Source organism: Budorcas taxicolor, chromosome 12 (assembly GCF_023091745.1).
Source record: "Budorcas taxicolor isolate Tak-1 chromosome 12, Takin1.1, whole genome shotgun sequence".
Taxonomy (NCBI): domain Eukaryota; kingdom Metazoa; phylum Chordata; class Mammalia; order Artiodactyla; family Bovidae; genus Budorcas; species Budorcas taxicolor.
This window is the reverse complement of record NC_068921.1, coordinates 73390148-73407784: the sequence shown is the minus strand read 5'-3', so window position 1 is coordinate 73407784 and position 17637 is coordinate 73390148. Positions and strand designations below refer to the sequence as shown.

General features: G+C 38.6%; 1 protein-coding gene across 1 annotated transcript in view; it reads left to right on the top strand.

Annotated features, from left to right (window-relative positions):
* Positions 1-17637, top strand: part of LOC128057624 (UDP-glucose:glycoprotein glucosyltransferase 2-like) — a 141721-nt gene that overhangs the window by 93611 nt on the left and 30473 nt on the right. Inside the window, exons 25-30 of the mRNA XM_052650081.1 lie at positions 278-380; positions 7013-7092; positions 10127-10307; positions 10777-10935; positions 11404-11489; positions 16315-16399. Of these exons, the coding sequence (XP_052506041.1) occupies positions 278-380; positions 7013-7092; positions 10127-10307; positions 10777-10935; positions 11404-11489; positions 16315-16399 (694 nt within the window). The remainder of the gene's footprint in view (positions 1-277; positions 381-7012; positions 7093-10126; positions 10308-10776; positions 10936-11403; positions 11490-16314; positions 16400-17637) is intronic.

Sequence of the window (17637 nt, the reverse complement as noted above, 5' to 3'; positions counted from 1 at the left end):
TCAGAGTTTTTTCCACTAAAACTATATTGTTCTCTGAAGAGTGTTTTAAATTATTTATTCATAATTTCTTCCTTTCATTTTCTCTAATTGTCTGGGATTTTCTGGATTATTGAACACAGACATTAACCTTTTAAATTTGCATTTTCTTCTATGAAGAAATAGCCAGGATTTTTTAATCCAGTGAAAAATAAATTTAGAAGAATGTACATAGCTAAGATTAAGATTATTTCAGTACTTGAGTAGACTTAACTGATCATCTTTCATCTTATTTTTCTAGCATTATAAAGATAAATTCTATAGAGAATGATATGTCCTTTGATGTCATTGCTATTGTTGATCCATTGACAAGAGAAGCACAGAAGATGGCACAGTTATTAATTGTAAGATAATTTTACATTTTATTAAACAGTATACATATATTTATTATATGATATATACTACCTTTATTTTGAAATTCATAATCTTTTCAGGTTTGTTTTCAAGTATAATCAAATGTTTGGTCTTGATTCTTTATTTCATACAACATTCTAAATAGATTGTCATATATCAATGTAGAAAATGAAATGATAGAGCTGTGCCTGGGGTATTATGGGAGGACCAGATTAGGTGTTAATAAGGACATAATTGTTGTCCCCATTACCCCAGAACCCTCATCTCCAATGTGACTGTATTTGGAAATAGGGACTTGGGTAAGTAAGTAAGGTTAAATGAAGTGTTACAGTTTAGGCTGGAATCCAGTAGGATGAATAGCCTTATAAGAAGAGGAGAAGAGATCATTCTCTCCTCATATACAGAGAAGAGGTCATGTGAGAACACCGCAACATGACAGCCACCTAAAAGCCAGGAAGAGAGCCCCCTCCAGGAACTGAGTCTGCCAGCACCTTGATGTGAAATTTCTGTAGTTCAAGTCACCTGGTCTGTGGTGACTTATTATGGCAGCCTGAGCTAACTGATACAAGTGTCTTGCCATGGTCATTTTTCTTTCCCCCAGTGTGGAGAATGGCTTCTGGAGAAGCAGATGTCTAAGGTTAATGAGTATGATAGGTTTAGAGTATACTAAGTAACATTAACCATACAGGGGAAGCTAGTGGAAGAAAAAGCAAAAAAATTGTGTTCAAGAGGTTTGGCCACTGTAACAAAAGCAAAGTTCCAAAGAGTTCTAAAGAATAGCAAGGAGAGATGAGAAAGCCTTCCTCAGTGATCAATGCAATAGATCAATGCAACAATAAAATGGGAAAGACTAGAGACCTCTTCAAGAAAATTAGAGATACCAAGGGAACATTTCATGAAAAGATGGGCTCAATAAAGGACAGAAATGGTAGGGACCTAACAGAAGCAGAAGATATTAAGAAGAGGTGGCAAGAATACACAGAAGAACTGTACAAAAAAGATCTTCACTACCTAGATAATCATGATGGTGTGATCACTCACTAGAGCCAGGCCTCCTGGAATGGGAAGTCAAGTGGGCCTTAAAAAGCATCACTAGGAACAAAGCTAGTGGAGGTGATGGAATTCTAGTTGAGCTATTTCAAATCCTGAAAGATGATGCTATGACAGTGCTGCACTCAATATGCCAGCACATTTGGAAAACTCAGCAGTGGCCACAGGACTGGAAAAGGTCAGTTTTCATTCCAATCCCAAAGAAAGGCAACGGCAAAGAATGCTCAAACTACCACACAATTGCACTCATCTCACATGCTAGTAAAGTGATGCTCAAAATTCTGCAAGACAGGCTTCAGCAGTACGTGAACCGTGAAATTCCAGATGTTCAAGCTGGTTTTAGAAAAGGCAGAGGAACCAGAGATCAAATTGCCAACATCCGCTGGATCATTGAAAGGGCAGAAGAGTTGGAGAAAAACATCTATTTCTGCTTTATTGACTGTGCCAAAGCCTTTGCCTGTGTGGATCACAATAAACTGTGGAAAATTCTGAAAGAGATGGGAATACCAGACCACCTGACCTGCCTCTTGAGAAACCTGTATGCAGGTCAGGAAGCAACAGTTAGAACTGGACATGGAACAACAGACTGGTTTCAAATAGGAAAAGGAGTACGTCAAGGCATATAGTCACCCTGCTTATTTAACTTATATGCAGAGTACATCATGAGAAACGCTGGGCTGGATGAAGCATAAGCTGGAATCAAGATTGCTGGGAGAAATATCAATAACCTCAGATATGCAGATGATACCACTCTTATGGCAGAAAGCAAAGAAGAACTAAAGAGCCTGTTGATGAACATGAAAGAGGAGAGTGAACAAGTTGGCTTAAAGCTCAACATTCAGAAAACGAAGATCGTGGCATCTGGTCCCATCACTTCATGGCAAATAGATGGAGAAACAGTGGAAACACTGCCTGACTTTATTTTCTGGGCTCCAAAATCACTGCAGATGGTGATTTCAGCCATGAAATTAAAAGACGCTTACTTCTTGGAAGGAAGGTTATGACCAACCTAGACAGCATATTAAAAAGCAGAGACATTACTTTGTCAACAAAGGTCCATCTAGTCAAGGCTATAGTTTTTCCAGTCGTCATGTCTGGATGTGAGAGTTGGATGGTGAAGAAAGCTGAGCGCCAAAGAATTGATGCTTTTGAACTGTGGTGTTGGAGAAGACTCTTGAGAGTCCCTTGGACTGCAAGGAGATCCAACCAGTCCATCCTAAAGGAGATCAGTCCTGGATGTTCATTGAAAGAACTGATGTTGAAGCTGAAATTCCAGTACTTTGGCATCCTGATGTGAAGAGCTGACTCATTGGAAAAGACCCTGATGCTGGGAAAGATTGAGGGCAGGAAGAGAAGGGGACAACAGAGGATGAGATTATTGGATGGCATCACCAACTCAATGGACATGGGTTTCGGTAGACTCCAGAAGTTGGTGATGGACAGGGAGGCCTGGCGTTCTGCAGTTCATGGGGTCGCAAAGATTTGGACACAACTGAGCAACTGAACTGAACAAAAGCAAAGTACCTTCAAGTCTGAAGTTGATTTCTGTCATCTCTGCTTCCAAGTGTAAGCTGTGTGGAGTTGCCAGGGAAGCTCCACAGGGTGAGGGACTCGGCCACCTTCCGTACTGTTCAGCTGTCCTCATGAAGCAGCTTCTCTGTGGCAGTCTAAGATCACAACATCATCTCTGTATCACTGCAGCAGGCAGGGGAGACAAGGATGCAACCCCAGCCCCAAATATCTTCCATCCAGTCCCATCCCATTGACCATACTGTAGCCAGCCAGCCGGCTGCACCTAGTCACAAGGGGTGGGGGGCAGATACTACATGTAAACCTGAAGATTCCTTCACTGGGAAGTAGTGTGTTAGTTGCTCAGTTGTGTCTGATTTTGTGACCCCATGATCTATAGCCCACCAAGCTCCTCTGTCCATGGGATTTTCCAGGCAAGAATACTGGAGTGGGTTGCCATTCCCTTCTCCAGAGGATCTTCCCTACCAAGGGATCAAACCCTGATCTCAGCATTGCAGGCAGATTCTTTTACTACTGAGCCCCCAGGGAAGCCTATAGATTCCATCAGTGGGAAGTAGAGAATGAATATTAGAATACAGATAGTAGACACTGAAAGAACATTCTGTGGCTTTTCCTGTACTTATAATCTCAAAAGATTCATATTGTGATGCAGCTTTCAGTACTTAAATTTGAATAAGCTACTCATGTTGGAAGGCATATTTTTTCTAGTGATGTTCAAAATTTTTGGATACTCCTATTTGAAATTACTCAGTGCTGTTTTAAAAGACACATTAGAAAATACTCTCGAAGTTGAAACTATTCTATGACTGTTTACTTTTGGAAACAAGCAAAAATAATTAGGTATCAAGTCTGGGAAAAGAAGTAAATGATCAAGCTGGGTCATACTGATGTATGTATACATCATACATACTGATGTATCATACTGATACATTCTATCAAAATTTCAAAATGCTGTTTCTCTCAGAAGTTGGTGTGCCCTACCAAATCATACTGGGAAAGTGGGTAATAGGTATCTCTTATAAATGCATTTCTTTAATGTGTACAAGCAATTTTGGATCCCCTTTGCCGTTATACCTATTCAGTGTATAACTGGGGCAAAGTTAATCCTGTAGTTGATTTACTTGCCTTATTCTTTCAGCATTTCTGTACCTTCAAACTTTAACTTCTTTAGGCACAATATTATTCTGTAGAAAACAGAAATCAGTAATCATACTGATAAGGAATGGAGGTAGTATGATGCCTTTTAGTATATAAATTCCCTATTCCTATGGAGACTCATTATTCAGGAAGAAAAATTGCTTACCTCTGAAGCTTTTATGTAAACATAGAATTTAGGAGTAAGAAATATGGGTTATACAGAAATACAAGATATGGAATTATATTCTAGTTTACATCATTGGTAATAGTAGCATACTTCATTTCAAAGCAGCTCAGAACTTCACATAACTCATTTTGTTCTATACAGAAATTTTATGCTATAATTATCTGTATGTAGCCAAGACCTTCCTATATCTTTTACAATGTAGATGAAATTCCATGAGGATCAGTGCCGGGGTCCAGCCCTCGCAGGATCCAGGGAAACCTGAATGAGAAACGGCAGCGTCGGTGATTGATTTAGAGAGAGATAAGGAAAGAATGTTGAAGATAAGAAAATAGAGGAGAGAAAGAGGCTGATATTCCTTGGATTACATAGAAAGCCAATAAAACTCCGAGACAAGAAGTTTGCCCTGTTCATGGAGGCCACAGGTGCCCTCCCGGTCTCCCGAGGGAGTGAAGATGCAGAACGTCTTCCCGTTCAGGTCTTAGAAACCCGGGCAGATAAGTGAATGCAGGGAGCCTCTATGCTCCAAGGGATCAGCCTGACAGAGAGAGTGAGAGAGAGAGAGAATGATTGACACGGGGAGACCAAGCTGCTTCGGTGAGCAAGGCCCAATAGCTTTATTTTCAAAAGGTACTTATATACTTTTTTGTATATAGAGGGAAATGAAAGATGTAAGGTCATACAGAGTCAGCCCAAACATTCTAGCAGTTTTGCGCTTATCGAAACCAGGATTTTTTCTGCATACCTTTCCCACAAATGATGTTGTGTACAGTATCTTCTGGCCTTGGAGGCCTATGAACATTTTATGACCCTCTTGATAAAGGCTGCTCAACCAGAAAACTTATTTTCCCTCAAAGTGTTTTTTCTTTATATTTCTAATCTATGTCAGCCTCAGAAAATGCCAAACAGAGTTATGTTTCACAGAGTAAAGGTGCAGTGAGTTACAAGAAAGAACCAATTAGCTCAAAAGTCTGATGTGGTTAATTTCAAGGCTACACTTGTTTTTCTTACATTCTCACTATGTTAACTAATGCATTCCCAGGTGCACAGTGGATAAGAGATATGAGAACTTAGCAACAAGCATTGGCCCAATAATGAAATCCTACACCAGCACTACTCTAATAATTTTTAACTCTTTGAAAGGCTCTATGTTTTAGGCTCTCCGTGCCTCTCACAGTTGGGAGGCTGTAAATAATCACATGCGTAGCTGTAAGAGTCTGGATATACCTGCCGAGCAAGCTAGAATGCTAACAGAGGGGGTTTGATTTGAAATATTCCTCTCATGTCCAGGACACTTATTAGCTATAGCCCTAAGTTGATTTTCTCCAGAGAAAGGTGGTCAGGGTTAGCCCCCTGTTAATGTCAGAGGAGTTGGTGAAAGTCATGAAATAGTAAAACAGACAGATTCTGGTTTGGGGGTAGATGCTCGAGAAAGCCTAGGGAGCTCCTTGAGTTCTGAAGCCTGCTTAACAGTTCTTTTCCACATGAACTTTGTCATGGGTAGGATCTCCCGTGGTGGCTCCCAGCAGATCAGGACACCCTTGCCATACAGTTGTGAGGTCACTACTTTGTATTTGCACATTGAAGTTCTCAGATATGCAGACAACACCACCTTTATGGCAGAAACTGAAGAGGAACTAAAAAAAGCCTCTTGATGAAAGTGAAGGAGGAGAGTGAAAAAGTTGGCTTAAAGCTCAATATTCAGAAAACGAAGATCATGGCATCCAGTCCCATTACTTCATGGGAAATAGATGGGGAAACAGTGGAAACACTGGCTGACTTTATTTTCTGGGCTCCAAAATCACTGCAGATGGTGACTGCAGCCATGAAATTAAAAGACACTTACTCTTTGGAAGGAAAGTTATGACCAACCTAGATAACATATTTAAAAGCAGAGACATTACTTTGCCAACAAAGGTCATGTAGTCAAGGCTATGGTTTTTTCCAGTGGTCATGTCTGGATGTGAGAGTTGGACTGTGAAGAAAGCTGAGCACCGAAGAATGGATGCTTTTGAACAGTAGTGTTGGAGAAGACTCTTGAGAGTCCCTTGGACTGCAAGGAGATCCAACCAGTCCATCCTAAAGGAGATCAGTCCTGGGTGTTCATTGGAAGGACTGATGGTGAAGCTGAAACTCCAATACTTTGGCCACCTCATGTGAAGAGTTGACTCATTGAAAAAGACCCTATTGATGGAAAGGATTGAGGGCAGGAGGAGAAGGGAACGACAGAGGATGAAATGGCTGGATGGCATCACCCACTCGATGGACATGGGTTTGGGTAGACTCCGGGAGTTGGTGATGGACAGGGAGGCCTGGCGTGCTGCGATTCATGGGGTCGCAAAGAGTCAGACGTTGACTGAGTGACTTAACTGAACTGATTGAGGTTCTAATAATTATTTTATTTGTTCTTCGGTAGTGAGGAAATTTAAATGCCATGAAAGGAAGTCACACTAGGCAAAAGGTAGGCAGCATAACCTTTGGGCAATGATATCAACTGTGTGGATTCAAATCTGACCTCTGCCCTGACTTACTGTGTGATCATGGCAAATTGCTACATCTGTCTGTGCCTTGGCTATAAAAGTAGCTACCTCAGAAGGATGTTGTGAGAATCAGACAAGTTAACAAATGTCAAGTATTAATATAGTTCATCGTGCATAGTAAATACTCAGTAAGTGTTAGCCATTAATATTAATTTCAAATATGGGAATTTTTTTCTAATAGGTCCTTGGCAAGATTATTAACATGAAGTTAAAGTTGTTCATGAACTGCAGGAGTAAACTTTCAGAAGCCCCTTTAAAGAGGTCAGTCTACATGAACATAGTTTCCTTTTGAAAAATTTGCACATGCTACAAGGGGAAAAATACTTAATTACTACACCTGTTTTTTCTTCACAAAATGCTTAGTTGACATAGATCAGAAATAGTTTATTGATATAAAATTAAGGTAACCTAACCAGTAAAATTCACCCAATGTAATTGCAGAATTTACATGAATTATGTTCATCTGTGGATATTTTTTAAAATTTGATTTAGAAGTACCTATTTAGAAATATACAGTGGGTTGCAGCAACATGGATGTACTTTGAGATTATCATACTAGATGAAGTAAGTCAAAAGACAAATACCATATGATACCACTTATATGTGGAATCTAAAATATGACACAAATGAAGGTATAGGTTACATTTATTACCTTACTAAGATTTTTGTCCTTGAAATTCATTCAGTTTTCATACTTCTTATTTTTCTTTTGTATTTCAGATATTATTATGTGTTTCTAAATCTCATTTTACCCACTAATTGAGAGGTCTTTCCGTGAGTACAGAGTTTTTACTCACACAAGTAGGAATCCTCTCCACAAAGTCTCTGTAGAGCTTTGGGATATATGATAGAGTAAGAATATTAAACATAATCTAGCACAATTTGTTAGAAGGGAAAGAACTTGACTTCTCTACAGTGAAATAATACCCAATATACCAGATAGATGCTGCAAGTGGTTAATAACAGTGCTCAAGACAAAAACTGTTAAATTTGTTTTAACCTATGAGTTCAACAGAATCTTATATACTTAGTAGCATATATTAAGGAAACTAGTTGACACATTAATTCTGTTGACCAAAAACAAATAGATTGCTAGATGTTTCTCCAGAAAAGATCGGTTTATTTAGGATCAGCAGAGAATTGCAATTCATGGTCAGCAACCACAGAGTGCCATGTACAAATCTCCACACAAGGTAGAGGAAGGAGAACTCTTAAAGAGGAAAGGAAGTCGGCATAGGGGGTTCTGTAGTAAACAATGAGCCCATGGCTTCTCATGTCTGAGTCCTTGCCAGGGAAGAAAAGTCTTTCTTCTTCCTGTTGGGCTATGTTATCATCAGAGGCTGTGAGTACTCCCCAGTGTAGTCTCCTGACTGTATTTGAGGTTTCTGTTTATTAACTTTTTTAAATATATAATTCATAGACCTTAACTTATAAAATACTGTCTCATTCTTCTTAGAGATGACAGAGGTTATAGGCAGGAATTCCCTCAGTTCCTCCTGTCTCCTGTACCTTTCCAGGCTTCCTGTGTGGTATGGGAAGAGCTGTCATCTTTCCTCTTGGTTAAGGTGATCCTGTGTTTTGCCATTTATTTCTAGGTCCTTGCTTTTATCACATAGTTCCTTGTTCCATGTCTCTAACCTCTCTACTAGCCCTTTTCTTTCAGTCTCAGAAGTTATTCAATTTTAAAACATAAACTGCTCCCTTAACTTCCTCTCCTCTGGAGCCTGCCTTTTCCTTCTCTTCTCCATTCTTGGTCATGTCAGGTTCTCTTAAGTGTGGCCAACCCCCCTCTTCATCTCTCATTCACTTGTACCTCCCCCTGAAGTTAGTCTTTATCCTCTTTGCCACTGAATTATTTTTACTAATTCACAAATTGCTGCTTGCAAAGTCCATAGGATACTTCTTAATGACATCTCTGCTGCCTTTGATAGTACCCGGTACTTGGTTTGGACTGTGTTCTCTTCACCGTCTCCTCTTACTCTCTCTGTTTTGACTCTGCCTCTGGGGATTCACACCCTACCTAGATTCTCCTTGAGTGCAGGTTGTATGTGATGATTTGCTGCTAATGAATAGGATATGGCAAAAGTGAGGGAATGTCTCTTCTGCACTTAGGTTATAAGAGGCTGTGACATCTGTCTTGCTCGCATTCTCTCTCTCTCCTGCTCTTGTGTGCTTTGCTAAGCTTGCTGGAAATGCTCTTGTGCTAAGGACTGAGTGCAGTCTCCAGCCAAGGACTAGTGAGGAGCTGCAGGAGCCTGGAGGTGGATTCCTCCCCCATGGAGTCTTGAGATAACCACAGCACAGCTGACACCTTGATTGTTGTCCCAGAATAGTGAAAGTCACTGTTCTTAGTAATATAACTATTTCTTACTATGTAAGACACTGGAAGGTAAGGTTAAAATACACTAATAATTGCTGGTACTTTTGAAAGTTCTGTTAATAAGCAGCTGCTTTGAACTCACTCCTGTTTGTTTTTATTTATTTATTTTTTATTTTTTTTAATTTTAAAATCTTTAATTCTTACATGTGTTCCCAAACATGAACCCCCCTCCCACCTCCCTCCCCATAACATCTCTGTGGGTCATCCCCATGCACCAGCCCCAAGCATGCTGTATCCTGCGTCAGACATAGACTAGCGATTCAATTCTTACATGATAGTATACATGATAGAATGCCATTCTCCCGTATCATCCCACCCTCTCCCTCTCCCTCTGAGTCCAAAAGTCCGTTATACACAGCTGCGTCTTTTTTTCCTGTCTTGCATACAGGGTCGTCATTGCCATCTTTCTAAATTCCATATATATGCGTTAGTATACTGTATTGGTGTTTTTCTTTCTGGCTTACTTCACTCTAATTGCACTTTTAAAATTAGTACCAGAACTTTAGCTTAAATTTTACTTGCTTTCTGCTTATCATTTCTCTTAATATTATTAATAGTGCTAAGAGTGAATAAAATCACTAAAAATAGACCATGGTCACATTTGAAGAAGGATCAGTGAGTGAATTCAGATCATAAATTCCTGGAACCTGCATAAGTCAGTGTATCTTAAAGGGATTCATGTTCATTAAGAAATAATTAACAAGGGTATATAATATACACAATCTTATAATAGATAATAGTATAAACAATAATAATGATTGTCTACCATTTACATAAGCATTAACTTCAGCAGAGTGTTTTTTTAGGTTTTTTAAGATTTTCTGGTCATGTTTTTAAGCCATTTGTGATTTTAAAATATTTTAGAAGAAATCTCAGTTTTGATCACAGTGTATATTTTATGTTTTCTGCCAACAGCTTTTACCGTTTTGTTCTGGAACCAGAACTGACGTTAGCTAATGATATTACTAGACCAGTGGCAAAATTCTTGGATATCCCTGAATCACCCCTTCTAACCCTCAATATGATCACTCCTGAAGGCTGGTTGGTTGAAATAGTACACAGCAACTGTGACCTTGATAATATTCATTTAAAAGATGTAAGTTATAAAGTTATATAAAGAAAGACAAAATGCTGTAGGGATTATGGATACAGGTTAATGAAGTAAATGAAGTTCATCACTAGAGTAGTAATAATTGAACAACTGGTTAAGAACCCAGCTAAAGTTGTTGAAACAAGTACTGTTTTCAAGAAACTACTTATTTCTGTTCTTAAAAACGGTAAACTGGACTCAGCGAGCACCCATCTGTGCTCACATCTCTTTTATGATTGTGTTGCGTATATGAGGATGGTGGAGTCAAGCCGGTATTACAGAAATGGAAGAAAATTAATCATAAGCTTTAATGTTCAAGAATTTCACTCAACTGTTAGGTTCACTCGGCTAAAAGGAAGACTTGAGACTGCCCCTGAAAATACTTTGGCTAATAATAAAATAATCATGTGCATTTATTACAGAATTTACATTATGATAATTACTAACCCCCAAACAATGACATATGTCCTCCTAGATTGAGAAAGCTGTCACAGCAGAATATGAACTAGAATATCTACTACTCGAAGGACATTGCTTTGACTTAACGACAGACCAACCTCCTCGGGGTCTGCAGTTTACGCTGGGCACAAAAAATAAACCTGTTGTAGTAGATACAATAGTGATGGCCAATCTCGTAAGTACATACATACTCAATTAGAAGTTTTGATGAAATCCTCTAAGTTTTCCTAATAAGATGAAATAATTTTTATCCTGCCTTTGTTGTATGGAGAAGGCGATGGCACCCCACTCCAGTACTCTTGCCTGGAGAACCCCAGGGACGGGGGAGCCTGGTGGGCTGCCATTTATGGGGTTGCACAGAGTTGGACTTGACTGAAGCGACTTAGCAGCAGCAGCAGCAGCAGCTGTTGTTGTATAGCTCCCAGGGGAAAAAATCCTTCACTATGGTAATTAAAAATGAAGGGGGTCGTACATTCAGAATATGCTTTTATAGGTTATTACAAAATCTTTCTTGGAATTCATTTATGGAAATTATTCCACAGTTAATGGAATACTGTTGGAATATTCATGAATAATATTTCTTGAACAGTTGGATGTTGTTTTCATTCATGTAACTGTGATCATATTTTTCTCATCTTAAAAGGGATATTTTCAATTAAAAGCAAACCCAGGTGCTTGGATACTGAAATTACGCCAAGGAAGATCTGAAGATATTTATCAAATAGTTGGGTGAGTTATATAAACAACTTTAAAATTTTTATATATAAAAAAGTTTTTAGTGTGACATAACAAAGATCATCCAACTCGATGGACATGAGTTTGGGTGAATTCCGGGAGTTGGTGATGGACAGGGAGGCCTGGCATGCTGCAATTCATGGGGTCGCAAAGAGTCGGACACGACTGAGCGTCTGAACTGAACTGAACAAAGATCATCAAAACAGCTAAAACATTCACAAGTAGCATTTTTATAAAACAAAAACTACTTATAAAACTGTAACATTTATTCTTATTGTTTTATTTCAAAAATACAAAAGGTATGCCTAATATACGTCTTGTATACATCTTTTTCTTTATCTCCTTTACTTATTATTTTCTATAGAATTTTCCATGTTAACACTGTAAACATATTTATTGTTTAATGATTATATAATATGTATGTCTTATCTAGAAAAGCCATTATCTATAAATTATGTTCAGTTTTTCATTTTTATAGATAAGAATTGGTGTCTCAGTAAATTTCCTACTCATCAATGAACCTAGTACAAAGCAGATATCATATTTTTTTAATAAGGCACTAATAGTAAATATTTACTGTTTGAAGGCACATATGATTTTTGCCAATATTGTTTTTTTTTAACAACCATTTTAAAATGTAAAAACCATTTTTAGTGCAGGGGCCATACAAAACTCACCCACCAACTTGATTTTGCTCACCAGCCATAGTTTGCCAGCACCTGTTGTTGTTCAGTCACTAAGTCGTGTCCAACTCTTTGCAGCCTCATGGACTGCAGCACACCAGGCTCCTCTGTCCTCCACTATATCCCAGAATTTGCTCAAATTCATGTCCTTGAGTTAGTGACGCTAGCTTACCATCTCACCCTCTGCTGTCCCCTTCTCCTTTTGCCTTTACTCTTTCCCAGCATTAGGGTTTTTTCTAATGAGTCGGCTCTCTGCATCAGGTGGCCAAAGTATTGGAGTTTCAGCTCCAGTGTCAGTCCTTGCAGTGAATATTCAGGGTTGATTTCCTTTATGACTGACTGGTTGGATCTCCTTGCAGTGCAAGGGACTCTCAAGAGTGTTCTCCAACACCACAGTTCAGAAGCATCAATTCTTCAGCTCTCAGGTTTCTTTATGGTCCAACTCTCACATCTGTACTTGACTGCTGTAAAAACTGTAGCTTTGACTATACAGATCTTTGTTGGCCAAGAGATGTCTGTGCTCTTTAATTTACTGTCTAGGTTTGTCATAGCTTTCCTTCCAAGGAACAAGCATCTTTTTAAAATTTCATGGCTGCAGTCACCATCTGCAATGATTTTGAAGCCCAAGAAAACAAAACCTGCCATTGTTTCCACTTTTTCTCCTTTTGTTTGCCATGAAGTGATGGGACTATCTCAAGTGACCCTCCTGGGAATGGCTCATAGCTTCATTGAGTTATGCAAGCCCCTTCTCCACAACAACGTTCTAATCCATGAAAGGTTGCCAACACCTAGTAAACTTTTTTATACCTCTTAATATCTGTAGGAGGAGGTTTAATTGCTAAGTCGTGTCCGACTCTTGTGACCCCATGGACTGTAGCTCGCCAGGCTCCTCTGTCCATGGGATTCTCTGGGTAAGAATACTGGAGTAGGTTGCCATTTCCTTCTCCAGGCTTAATATCTTTATTTTTTCATTTATTTCAGCAAGTATTCATTGAGCACCTATTATTATAATAGGCAGTGTGCTCAACAAGGATAATATAGGAGTAGGGGTTATTGTGCCTTTTTTCCATTGTTTTTCCCCTATTCCTTATAGTGCCTAGAACATGGTGTCATTCAGCAAACATGCTTAATAATTTAAGTACACAAAGCTGAGAATCCTCAATTCTTTTTTAGTGCTTTTTTTTTATTGAATGGAAAGATTCTTTAAATTCTCGAGTGCTTTACAATTTTCAGAAGTTTCACACACATAATTTCATGTAATTCCATAATAACACTTTTTTCCCTATTCCTCTAGTGCTCTGCCCTCCTTCCCTCGCCCCACTGGTAACCACTGCTTTGTTCTCTATATCAGCCAGTCTGCTGCTTTTTTGTTTTATTCCCTAGTTTGTTGTATTTTTTAGATGTCTCAAATAAGTGATATCATTCAGTATTTGTCTTTCTCTGTCTGACTTATCTCACTTAACATAATGCCCTCCAAGTCCATTTGTGTTGCTGCAAATGCATTTTTCATTCTTTTTTAATGATTAAATGGCTGCACACACACACACAGCCCACCTCCACTCCCGTGGCTTCTTTATCCTTTCATCTGTTGAGGGATATTTAGGTTGTTTCCATATCTTGGCAATTATAAGTAATATTGCTGTGAACAATGGGGTGAACATCTGTCTTTTCAAGTTAGTGTTTCTTTCGGGTATATACCCAGGACTGAAATTGCTGAGTCATATGGTAGTTCTATTTTTAGTTTTTTGAGAAATCTCCATACTATTGTCCATAGTGACTGTACCAGTTTACAATCCCACCAGCAGCGTAAGAAGGTTCCCTTTTCTCCATATCCTTGCCGACATTTGTTACTTGTGTTCTTTTTTTTTGTGATAGCCATTCTGACAGGAGTGAGGTGATAGCTCACTATGGCTTTGACTATTTCTACTTCATAAGAATGCTCAAACTACCGCACAGTTGCACTCATCTCACACGCTAGTAAAGTAATGCTCAAAATTCTCCAAGTCAGGCTTCAACAGTACATGAACCGTGAACTCCCTGATGTTCAAGCTGGTTTTAGATAAGGCAGAGGAACCAGAGATCAAATTGCCAACATCCGCTGGATCATGGAAAAAGCAAGAGAGTTCCAGAAAAACATCTATTTCTGCTTTATTGACTATGCCAAAGCCTTTGACTGTGTGGATCACAGGAAACTGTGGAAAATTCTGAAAGAGATGGGAATACCAGACCACCTGACCTGCCTCTTGAGAAATCTGTATGCAGGTCAGGAAGCAACAGTTAGAACTGGACATGGAACAATAGACTGATTCCAAATAGGAAAAGGAGTACGTCAAGGCTGTATACTGTCACCCTGCTTATTTAACTTATATGCAGAGTACATCATGAGAAACGCTGGACTGGAAGAAGCACAAGCTGGAATTAAGATTGCCGCGAGAAATATCAATAACCTCAGATATGCAGATGACACCACCCTTATGGCAGAAAGTGAAGAAGAATTAAAAAGCCTCTTGATGAAAGTAAAAGAGGAGAGTGAAAAAGTTGACTTAAAGCTCAACATTCAGAAAACGAAGATCATGGTATCTGGTCCCATCACTCCATGGGAAATAGATGGAGAAACAGTGGAAATAGTGTCAGATTTTATTTTGGGGGGCTCAAAAATCACTGCAGATGGTGACTGCAGCCATGAAATTAAAAGACGCTTACTCCTTGGAAGAAAAGTTATGACCAACCTAGATAGTATATTCAAAAGCAGAGACATTACTTTGCCGACTAAGGTCCATCTAGTCAAGGCTATGGTTTTTCCAGTAGTCATGTATGGATGTGAGAGTTGGACTGTGAAGAAGGCTGAGCACCGAAGAATTGATGGTTTTGAACTGTGGTGTTGGAGAAGACTCTTGAGAGTCCCTTGGACTGCAAGGAGATCCAACCAGTCCATTCTGAAGGAGATCAGCCCTCGGATTTCTTTGGAAGGAATGATGCTAAAGCTGAATCTCCGGTACTTTGGCCACCTCATGTGAAGAGTTGACTCATTGGAAAAGACTCTGATGCTGGGAGGGATTTGGGGCAGGAGGAGAAGGGGATGACAGAGGATGAGTTGGCTGGATGGCATCACTGACTCGATGGACATGAGTCTGAGTGAACTCCAGGAGTTGGTGATGGACAGGGAGGCCTGGCATGCTGCGATTCATGGGGTCGCAAAGAGTCGAACACGACTGAGTGACTGAACTGAACTGAAGTTGGAATACTTTTTTTTTTTTCCTAGTCATTATAATCCCAGGCAGGGCTGTGGCTCCTACTGTGGTTTGGGTACCTCATCAGAGGAACTGGAAGTAAGAGTCAAAGGCATATGATAGCGTAGCCCTAGAATCCCCAGGTTTTCATTTTGGAAAAATTTTCAAGTGTGTGTTATAAATCTGACTGAATGCAAAGTATCTACTAATTTGACATCTGTTGTTTTTCCTTTGTGAAAAAATTCAGTTTTATTGTAAATGTTTTTTACAGTAGCATTTTTCAGTTCATAGTGAAAATACTATAAAAATTTTTTGAGCAAAGTTGTCATATTTGATTGACTTATGCAGTGTTGAAAACTGACAGTGGAATGCATAATGTGTAATATAAAATATCTTCAAGTGATGCAGATGGACATGAGAGACTTATTTTCAGTCTTATAAGTTTAACAGTGTGCTTCAAATTTTGGTATTTGAAAATGACTAATAGATACTGTAAAATAGTTGTGTGCAGTTCCTTTTGTTACGCTTTGTAAACAACTGAAAGTCTAGAAAATATTTCATATTTTAATGATCATTGTAATATGTGAAAGATTACTTTTGTGATAATCTTAATATACAGTATTAAAGATAAGCTATAATCTACTTTTCTGAGTTAGGCGATATCAAATTTAGTGAGTTATTTGTGTATATTCTTATTTATATTAAGTTAAAATTGGGTAATTTTGAAAATTATAGTGTATTGCAGCATACCTTAATTGACTATACAAACAGTAAATATTACATATGCACCAATAAGATTATACTTATGATTATTTCAGAATGAATTTATTCTGTGATTTATATGATTATAATTGTATGTCTTTTCTTAAATTGGGCATAAACGTTTACATGTTTTTATGCTTCTAGGCATGAAGGAACTGACTCTCCACCAGACCTAGGAGATGTCGTCGTTGTTTTAAACAGCTTCAAAAGCAAAATACTGGAAGTACAAGTGTGTGAGGCCAAAACATTTCATAGACTTTGTTCATAATATTAAGAATTATCTTTTTTGTTCTCAATTAATTTTTATTTTACAAATAATTTCACAGTTTTACTACCTAAAATGTCATATTGAAACTCTGGCAGTGGAAGGAGGAAGAGAATTGAATCATGAAGGGAAAGCAGCACACTTAAACATAGAAGAAAAGAATTTTTTTAAGTTATGATGTATCTACTATATTTGCAGCCAAATAATGTTATAAACTGTGCTTCACTGGTGGCTTAGCAGTAAAGAATCTGCCTGAGATGCAGGAGACGTGGGTTCAATCCTTGTGTCAGAAAGATCCCCTGGAGGAGGGCATGGCAACCCACTCCAGTATTCTTTCCTGTTGTATCCCACAAACAGAGGAGCCTGGCGGGCTATAGTCCATGGGGTCACAAAGAGTCAGATATAACTGAAGCAAGTGAGCCTGATATTATAAATTAGGCTTTGGAGATGAGATTAGGAATACATGTTGAAAAGCTATCCATTTCAACAGGAAAAACAAAGTGATTTTTCTTTCCTTTACAGAAACAAAAACCAGCAAAATTTTTAATGATGGCAGCATTAATTCTTTCGGATGAACCCACCTACTTAATACTTGAAATCAGTAAAAAACAAAAAATTGTTGGGTGAAATATTTATTAACATTTTAAAAGCAATGAGGAGCTGACAGTAATGATAACAAGGAAATACAAAACCAAAATTAAACAAAATGAGAGCCTAGTGAAATGAGCAAGCACAGAAGCTTCTTATAACCCAAGAAAGCTGCTGTTGCCCTCGAACATTTGTCCATTCTGGTTCACTTGAACTATCACTGTGATTTAATTTGCAAGGTGATAGGAACAGAAATTGAAACCCTTGACCCTTACAAAGTGGGTAATCTATTAGAAGATGCTCTATGGTATAAGCTGGCTATAGCTTCAGGGGAAGGATGAACCATAGTAAAGCATACCACACAGTCTTTTAGCCAAAATTAATAGCATCTAAATAATGGCGAAGGACAGGGAAGCCTGGCACACTGCAGCCCATGGGGTTACAAAGAGTCAGATATGACTTAGCAACAACAATGTGTTATTGTTTGAATAACTACAACAAAGCAATCAAGGGAACCCTGAACCTTGAATTTGTACTAAAATGGTTCTAGATAGATAAGGTTTTACAGGCATCTGACAGAAATATCCATATATCTCTGGAATAAGACTACTATA